We start from the raw sequence: 9,828 nt of genomic DNA, 5'->3' as shown, positions 1-9,828 counted from the left end.
GAAGGAATTGGGAAATGTTCCCTCATCTTCTGTTCTTTGGAAGGGTTTATGAAGAATTGGTATTTATTTTTCCTTGAATGTTTGGTAGCATTCACCAGGGAAGCCACCTAGATCTGAACTTTGCTTTGTGGGCAGTTCTAAAACCATGAATCTAATCTCTTTTTATAGGGTCTTTCTGTTTCTTTTTCAGATGTTATTTCCTTATGGTTTCTATTCCTTCTTCTCTGTAATCACTTGCAATATTATTTTATAGTTTCTCCCAGATAGTTCTGTGTCATTTCTGTTTGTTTGTTTTACTTTGTCTGGTTTGGTTATTTATTGTTTCATTAAGCCATGGTTGTGTTTGCTGTGCATGCTCTATCATGGCGAATCACAACTTTCTTTATCCGTTTTGGGAATTTGTTGTTGTTGTTTTCGTCCAAGGTTTATTGACGATATCGCAGCACAGCAGAAGGAGTCACGTGGTGTCCTGGAGTTCATGCCAACTGTAGGCTGTGTGACCTGCAGGCTGGACAGACTGCCAAAGTCCAAGAGCTTCAACATTTCCTCAGTGTCAGGATCTACTTCATTGATCTCCTGATCCAGGACTGAGACCTCAGGAACATAATGATCTCTCCTTTCTCTCTCTTCCTTCTGCAACTTAATGGAGATCCTGCTTACCGGGCCTCTCTGAATCTGCTTCATCCATTGAGTGACATCAAGTGCTATCTCACTGTAGAGGTTCTTGCTGGCAATAGTGGTGGTCTCCTTGCACATGCACTTATTGGCATGGGAGTCGTTGCCTAGGCATGTGTAGTACTTCTCAGTAATGACCCGGGCCACCTTCTTCACGGTGTTGGTGCGAATGTGGCCCACGTTGGTGGATCTGGTAATTATTATGAGGTCATCTTGCGTGGTGATCCACTTTGTCTGGAAAAACCCCATGTGGCCTGGGTTATAAAGTGTTCCTCCAGGAAAGCTTTGCATTTGTTCCTGCCAGGCCCTCCAAGAAGATTACCAAGGGAGGGTATAAAATTCAGACTCTGCCCCTGCCCCGTGTCATAGGTTTGGTGGGTTAATTTCTCTTAGGATAGTATTTTCTTCTACTAAACCCCCCAATGAAGCCAAATTCCTCTGTCCTCTCCCTGGGCCAGAAAGTACCTCCTAGCACCTCTCTTACTGGCATGCAGTCTTCTGAGGATCCCATCTGTGTGAATGGGTCTTACTGTCTACTCGCCATCTTGTACGGGTCCCAAGTCCCTATACAGGTGGAACTTCTATAATATTGGAAACATCTGACCATTTGGGCCAGTTTTCAGCTCTAACACTCCCCTCCACACCCATAAGGGCTGCTATATCATCTGTCCTGGGCGCTTGGTTTTCTTCCCTTTGTGTTTTTGGCATCTGTTGTTGCCTTCTCCCTGCCCCCCCCCCCCGCCCCCCAAAACTCGGCTGCATGTTAAAATATTTTTGTTACCTTTTATATGTCATTTCAAGTATTTGTAACTGGAGGAATTCTGGGTGGTACAGTCTGCCAGAAGCCTGAAAGGGCCTTTGTAGTCTCCCTTTGAGGCTGCTTCTGGGGTGATAAGCACTGGGCTAGGAGGCCAAGGATCACATTCCCTTTATCAGTATGTAGGACCGGGCAAGGCATTTTCCACTTCTTGGTCTGTTTTTTCACGTCCCGATTAGGGTGGTTGGTCCTCAAATTACTCTCAGTTCTAAAATTCTCTGATTTTTTTTTCTTTTTTTTAAAGTCCTGTCCACAGCACTTATTCTGAAGTCTTATTCTCCAGGTGCAGATTGGCCTCTGTGAGGAGAGGCTATTTGCCTGAAGCCAAGATAACCCGAACATTCTTTACTTTTCCCAGGGCAGAAAGGAAGAGACACTCGTCTGTTGTCCCAAAAACCCCTCAGTGCCTTGGCTTCGCGGGGAAATGGTTGCCTTTGTGCAAGTGGATCGGCCTGGCCTCTCTTCATTTGCCTTGTCTTTTATTTTTCCAAGGAAAAAATATCAGCAGAGAAAGTTCCAGACCTTCTCTTCCCATGCAGCCTGGTTTTCTGTATTTAGCAAATGCCAAACATCGACCATGTCTGCAAATTTCCTCTCGGTAAGACTTAAAGTCTTGCACAGCGTGCCCAACATTTTATCTCGATAGACAAGCGCAGTAAGGTCTGGAACAATTTTACCTTTAGTTGGGGCTTTTTCTTGGAGGAAAGACTTGGGAAAAGATACTCTGAAGTGCTTTGACAGGGATCTATTGAGCCAGATAGACAATTCTCATGTCCTTTCCCCTGTTGCTGTGGCCATAGTAACGAAGCCAGAAGGCAAACAGGATTGTCAAGCAATTCCCCAAAATGAACAGCAGGGGGTGCTGAGGGGGTGGAACAGAAGGGAATATCTTTCCAGCCAGGACAGTTTGTCTTTGGACGCTTTCTTTCAGGGAGAGCAAAGGCTTGTCTCGGATGAACTTTTTGTCTGCATCTCCATCTGATTACACACCCATGTTTGTGTCCACGTGCCTTCCAGCTGCCACCTCACCACACGGGCCCCTTCAACCCCGGGCCCTGGGCATTTCTAGTGAATTTGTTTCCAGAACAGCTCAGACCGTCTGTAACCTTTCTCTTGGTCTATCAGTGTCCCACCACTCTGACTCTGAATTTTCATGGATCCAAGAGAGCAATAAATGATGAAGGAATGCAACCGTTTCTCTAAAAGGGGAAGTATTAGCCCCGAGGATCTTGAAATTCAGCATAAAATGAAAATTTCCATTAGGCAAATGCGTGCAATTATAAATAATTAAGCAAAAACCTTGACTAGTCATTACGTGTTTCTTTAAAAATGTCCCTAACATTGACATTGACCAAGAAGCAAAAGAAGGCTTAACAATCAATGGGAACTTTGCTGAGTCCAAAAGGCAGATTTTGCCACTTAAGCCAGTTTGTAATGTCCCATTAGTATCCGATCGCTATAAAACTTTAAGCATGCGTTTGGCTATGATGTCAGGCAGTACTCTGGGCCCAGAAGTAGCAGTCACAAATCCATGGTGGAAAGAGCTTCACTATTTTAATGCTCTCAAAGGATGCACTCACCCAATTAAAATCATACATCCCATGCATTATCTGTTGTATTTAGAGATATTTAAAGGCTGCAGTTACTGTAGCCTTCGTAAAACAACAAGCAGGCGTATGACATCAGATACTCCATCCCCTTTTTCTGTTATAGGGTGTAGAGAGCAAGAAGCTTGAATTTCTGGTCTCTCTTGCAATTGGGAGTGACAAAATAGACAACGTTCTGGCCAAAGAGACAAAGGAAATGAACAAAGGTCTACTGAGAAGGTAAAAGGCAAAATAGTTGGGGCTTGGGCAATTGTTTGCTTGACCCCTTAATAACTTCCTAGAAAGCAGATGTGATGTCCATGCAAGCCATCTTGTGAGCTCCAAGCAACAAATGAGACTGGGTGTCAACAAATTGAGCTTGCTGTGTGGAAAGAGAGAGAATGGGTCCCTGACAGCATGTGAGCCCTGAGTTTTCTGTTCTTTACAGCTGAAAGCATCCCTAAGTGACATATTGTAATTAAAATTTGGGAAAATTAGGGGTACGTGAGTGGCTCGGTCGGTTAAGCATCCGACTTGGGCTCGGGTCATGATCTCGCGGTTCATGAGTTTGAGCCCCGCGTCGGACTCTGTGCTGGCAGCGTGGAGCCTGGAGCCGGCGGCTTCAGATTCTGCGCCTCCCTCTCTCTCTGCCCCTCCCCTGCCCCTGCTGACACTCTGTCTTTCCTTCTCTCTCAAAAATAAATAAATGCTAAAAACAATTTTAAAAAATAAAATAAAAGTTGGGAAAATTTGTGGTTGCGTTGAAGTCGACATATGCAAACATAACGAATCGTCACACGAAAAATCCAAAAGATGAGAAAGTGCTTCTTGAAACTTTTGATACATTTAAATGTCTTCATTTGGAGGATGACCATATTTAGAAATAAGGCCAAAAGATCTGGGGACTGCCAAATAAGAATATGATTATGGAGACCAAAGCAGGAAATATTAAAATTGGGACTCTCCTGGAAAATCCTAGAAAATTGTCTGTGAATTTACATCCTTAAGCCACTTTTTAAAAGTACTTTTACTTTAATCAAAGAACGTGATTTTACGCCCACTTTCCAAGAAATACATTTCTGAATCATTTTTCAAAGTTGGCAAATAAAAGCCTTCTAAAGATAAATCATCCACTTTGCTTTTAAGGCAGTCATTGCTCCCACAAAGCAACGACAATGACAATATCCCCGGAGGCCACAAAAAGAAAAGTATTCGCGTGTTATTACTAGCTAAAAAGGTGATCCATCTCTTGGCCTATAATTGAGTTCATAACTCTTGGAAGATTCCCTCTGTATCGGTGGCTTTCTTCCAAACACAGAAGGAGATGGGACTTTGGCGCAAAGTATCATTCAAAGATCCTTGGGTTGTAAAACGTTTGGTTCTTTGATATTAAGCAGACAAGATATCTGGGGGTCTGCATTTCCTCCCATTCTGCTTGATCTGGCTGTTGGGCTATTGAGTAGACTCTTGAAGGCAGACGCCATGCTCCTTCCCCCGGGTAGAAATGGCAGCTGGGAAAGAGGAGCAGAATTCAGGCCTTGTAGCGTAAGGCTGTAGTAAGCCTGACCTCAGGGTAGGCCTGGGCTCCTGGGGCCTGTCCCCGTTGCGACTTGGAGGCCAGGGTCTCCCGCCACTATTGGAATGTGATAGGGGGGTGACAACAGTGTGCCCAACATGGCGGGAAGGTTAGTTTCTAGTCTCAGTGATAACAGATCCTGTGTGGCTTGGAGTAAGTCACGTCACGTTCCTGGACCTGTGTGTCCTAATCAATAGGAATGGGGGCAGACAGTATTCCAGGGGACCCTGAGGGCGGTGAGGGCCATGCTTTCCCTTACGGCGCTTCTCCAGAGATGCAGCGACCTCGCCAGGCTCCCCACCGAATACACAGGAGGGAGAATCAGTTGTGTAGACCAGGAAGTCGCCGGTGCTAGGGCTGCTGGCCAGGAGGAGGCCCGGCTGGAGCTGCCTTAGTGGAGGCAGAGGGAAGGACATGCGTCCCTATTCTGAGGCTGCGGCTTGCCCACCTGGCCCCCTTCACAGCTGCCTTTGATCCCCAGATCATTCCCTTTCACTGTCAACAGAATGCGGCTCACCCTGGGATGGGCCGGCCTACTCTTTCACCCCCCACCTCAGGCTCCAGAGCCTGGTTGCAAAGTCACACGGAATTTCCACACGCCTCGAGGGCTGTACAACTACCTCGCAGGCGTATTTCAAGTTTTATTATTACTATTACTTTTTGAAGAGTGAACACTTTCTGATTTGTCACCTGTTTCGCTGGCCCACCCAGCCAACCAAATCACTGATCTGTAGCAGTAGCGATGGTAGAGAAGGCAACCAGATAACCAGGCTGAGCCAGAGCCTGGGGTCCAGCGGCATACCATAACCAACAGTTGCCTGACCCTCAGGCACCTGGGTGGTTCGGTTCATTAAGAGTCTGACCTGGGGCCCCCCGTGGCTCCCAAGCCACCATTTGGAGAAAACGACTTTGGAAGAAGTGGGGCAGGCTGCTGGCATTTGGGCCCACACTCAAATCTCAGGTCTCAGTGACCTGATTCTTTCCAACCCGGTTTGGCCCAGCTTTCCATGCCATGCCCCTCTCCCCTCTCTGCCTTTTGAAAGCATTGTTCCGGGCCTGACTTTGCAATGAGATACTGGGAGCTTTACACACGTGGCATCGACAGAAGCTGCCACAGGGAGCTGAGACGCCCCTTCGCTGACATTCCTTGTGTCAGACGCTCTGATTCATCTGCAGGGTTTCATCCAGCTTAGTCCTCCAGTGACTGGGTCCCTCCTGGAGCCAGATTCTTGCCTGGTTGGGTGGGTCAAGGTATGACTCACCTTAACCAGCAGCTCACCCTTGAGTCACATGGATCAGGACACCCGGACGGATGTGACATCATCAGTAAACACAGACAGATAAGGAGGCGGCTCTGTTTGCCTTGGAGAGAAATGCCACCACCCTGGCTGGGCCTCTGCGGAGTGGGTGAAGGACACCGAGTCCATGAGTGTTAACTCTGTGCAATGACTTATCTGTGGAGACACCGAGAATCTCGGGGCAGGGAAAGTCCTCAGGGGTCATCCTGTCACTTTGCTACAGTAAAGTGTTACTCTGTTGTTATTTCAAAGTCTAACCGGATAATCTTCTCATATTCTGCTCTCCAGTCCATGCATGGTCTCAGCTAAAAGATGGTGGGCCCCTTGAAGGCAGGGTCAGCCCCTAGTTCTGTGTCTCCCTCCATCACTCAAGAGAGATCTTTTGTCTCTCTCTTTTTTTTTATAGAGAGAGGGGGGGCAGGGGAGAGGAAGAGTCAGAGAGAGAGGGAGACAGAGGATCTTAAACAGGCTCCACGTGGAGCCCAATATGGTGGGGCTCGATGATGTGTGGCTCGATCCCACAACCCTGGGATCATGACCTGAGCTGAATTCAAGAGTCGGACGCTTAAACAACTGAGCCTCCCAGGCACCCCATGAAGAAAGAATTTGAATCAGTCTCCTTCCCCATCTAAATGAAGAGTCCCCTTTGGGGCTGAAATTTGCCATTTTCTCCAGGGTCGTACAATTTTTTTTTAATTAAAAAATTTTTTTTAAATGTTTATTTATTTTGAGGGAGAGAGAGAGAGTACAAGCAAGGGAAGGGCAGGGAGAGAAGGAGACACAGAATCTGAAGCAGACTCCAGGCTCTGAGCTGTCAGCACAGAGTCTGACGTGGGGCTCGAACGCACGAACTGTGAGATCATGATCTGAGTCGAAGTCAGACTCTTAACCAACTGAGCCATCCAGGTGCCCAAGGGTCATGCATTTGTTGGTTATGGTATGCTGCCGGACCCAGGCTCTGGCTCAGCCTGGTCACCTGGCTGGTGCAGCAGGCAGGGGCCCTTTGACCCTCTGGGGCTCTCCTAAGACCAGGCTGATGAGGCACATGATCCGTAACATGCCCTGGGAGCACTACCGAAGCCTGAGATGGATAGAAAGATCGGGAAAACCGATCCTGTCTATATTTGAGCATTTGCTATTTTGTTCATCATAGATCCTTTTTGCATTAGATTTTCTAAAACATTGCAGGAAGATAACTTGATTACTGAATCGTTTGGCATTCCCTTAAGTTTTGTGCTGAGTCAATTTCCTCCCTCACTTCTCTTGCCCAGTCCTGTCCCTGTGAACCAGAGAGATACGGGTGGACAGAAAGATTGTCCCAGGAAGCCTACCCCTATAGTTCCCCTCTGCTCTGCAGGGAAGGCAAAAGGCCTGTCTTGCTCTACAGTTTGCACAGACTTGGAGCCCCTTAAACCTTCCCAGCCAGCTGCTGCCTGGGACCCAGGAGGGCCAGAGGTGTGCCAGCTGTCTGAACTGCCCGCTGTGCCCACTAGATGGCACGCTGGTTGTGCAGGTGAGAGAGGCACACCCTTCCTTGGCCAGGTCAGCTCTTCTAAGTGAGTGCTTGTCAATGTAGAGAGCACCTGCCAGGTTGATCTCCACTGCAAGCCCAATGTATAGGTGAGGATCCTGAGGAAGTGAGGTGAAGTGACTCACCTGCTAGCCTTTAGTCCCTAATTAATACCAGCTGCCCAAACTTCCCTTCTTCCTGAATCAGTTGTTCTTGATCTGTTTTAGAGGTATCTTTTGACAATCTGGTGCAAGCTATAGGGACCCTCCTTGGAAAAAGTTTGAAAGTAATTTCATAGTCTTCTAGAACAGCACAGAAATAGATTAAGAACCTCTTTTCTAGGGGCGCCAGGGTGGCCCCGTCAGTTAAGCGCTTGACTCGATTTCGGTTCAGGTCATGATCTCACGGTTCGGGAGTTTGAGCCCCGCTTCAGGTTCTGCACTGACAGCATGGAGCCTGCTTGGGATTCTCTCTCCCCCTCTGTCTGCCCCTCTTCCCCATGTGCTCTTTCTCTCAAAATAAACAAAGACACTTTAAAAAGAGGCAACTGGGTACCGCAGGTGAGTATTATTGGTGGCTCATGTGTGGCGGTGAAGCAGAGGTGGTGAGAAGATGGTCAGATTCTGGATGTACTTTGAAGGTGGAACCATGAGATTTCCTGATGGATCAGATGAGGGATGGGAGGGATTCAAGGCTTTTGGCATCCTCAAATAGGAGGATGGAATTGCCATCAATGAAGGGTGGGAGGTTGTAGATGCAGCCAGTTTTGGGGGGAAGAGTTGGAGTTTTGGTCATGTTAAATTTAAAATGTCCATTAGGGGCTCCTGGGTGACTCAGATGGTTAAGAATACGACTCTCGATTTCAGCTCAGGTCATGATCTCACAGTCATGAGACCAAGCCCCGTGTCAGTCTCTGTGCTATGTGTGGAGCCTGCTTGGGATTCTCTCTCTCTCTCTCTCTCTCTCTCTCTCTCTCTCCCTCCCCCACCCCCTCTCTGTCTCTCTTAAAAGAAACAAACATTAACAAAAATGATAAAATGTCCATTAGACCCCAAGCGAAGATGTATGGGAGGCACTGAATATATAAGCCAGGAGCTAGGAGAGTATAAATTTGAGAATAGTTGATGTATCAACAGTTTAATGTCTCAAAACACTTTGGTTGGTTATAAAGAGAGACTTAAATTTTTTTAAATGTTTATTTATCTTGAGAGACAGAGAGAGGCAGAGAGAGAGGGAGATACAGAATCTGAAGCAGGCTCCAGGCTCTGTGCTGTCAGCACAGAGCCTGATGCGGGGCTTGAACCCATGAACCGTGAGATCATGACCTGAGCCGAAGTCAGGCACTTAACCGACTGAGCCACACAGATGTCCCAAAGAGAGACTTTTAAATGTAGCGTTATATACACACAGGGCTGATTCTAAGGACTTTAGATGAGAATTATGGAAAACAATGTGGCTAGCTTACCTTTGATGGTGTCAGAGGAGTTTTGTTCTCTTTGCTCTAGGAATGTCAAGGGTGTGATCCATTATATCATGCAATGCTCCCTCCATCCTAATCAATTTCATCTTGGGTGCCCAGCTGGCTCAGACAGAGGAGGGTGTGACTCTTGATCTCGGGGTTGTGAGTTTGAGCCCCATGCTAGGTGTCGAGATTCCTGTTTTTAAGGAATAAATAAAATAAATAAAACTTAAAAAAAAGTTCTCATCAAAATAAAAGAATTGTACTGTGTGGCAATGGATGTTACTGATGAATTTCATCTTTTGCTAAATCCTGGGAAAAGCTCTGCTTTCCCTGAGGAAATGAACATGCTTCCTTTCCCCAAAAATGAAAATGATGAAAAGATTGTGCAGTGTCTTTTTTCTCTTTAGCTGCCAGGGAGCTCAGAGTCAAATTAGAAACTCAACTATAGTCCATTAACCACTTGGGTCTGGAGGACCTGCATATTTGTGTTTTTACTTTCCCCCACATTGACTTCCTACTTTCATTTTTTTTAAAACATTTATTCATTTTTGAGAGACGGAGAGAGACAGAGCATGAGTGGGGGAGGGACAGAGAGAGAGGGAAACAGAATCAGAAGCAGGCTCCAGGCTCTGAGCTGTCAGCACAGAGCTGATGTGGGGCTTGAACCCACAGACCATGAGATCATGCCCTGAGCTAAAGTTGGGCGCCCAACTGACTGAGCCACCCAGGCACCCCTTGACTTCCTACTTTTAATGTCCAGTCTTAGTTTAAAAATTTTTATTTTATCATATGTGTTCTTTCTAGGGTTGTCTCACATCTATATAGAATGAGGGGGAGTGTAAAATAAGGAAATAAACACAATTGAATAAGGTTACTTTTTAATAACAATACAACTCATTTAGAA

At 46.5% G+C, this 9,828-nt stretch overlaps 1 protein-coding gene across 1 annotated transcript; it reads right to left on the bottom strand.

Annotated features, from left to right (window-relative positions):
* Nucleotides 1-360: 360 nt before the first annotated feature.
* LOC125928666 (40S ribosomal protein S17-like) lies at nt 361-924 on the bottom strand. Its single transcript, XM_049639388.1, has one exon. It carries the CDS (start codon nt 922-924, stop codon nt 361-363), a length of 564 nt encoding a protein of 187 aa, XP_049495345.1.
* Nucleotides 925-9,828: the final 8,904 nt, after the last annotated feature.

Source organism: Panthera uncia, chromosome E3 (assembly GCF_023721935.1).
Source record: "Panthera uncia isolate 11264 chromosome E3, Puncia_PCG_1.0, whole genome shotgun sequence".
NCBI classification, from domain to species: Eukaryota; Metazoa; Chordata; class Mammalia; order Carnivora; family Felidae; genus Panthera; species Panthera uncia.
Note: the sequence above shows the minus strand (reverse complement) of the source record. Positions and strands in the feature narration are given on the sequence as shown.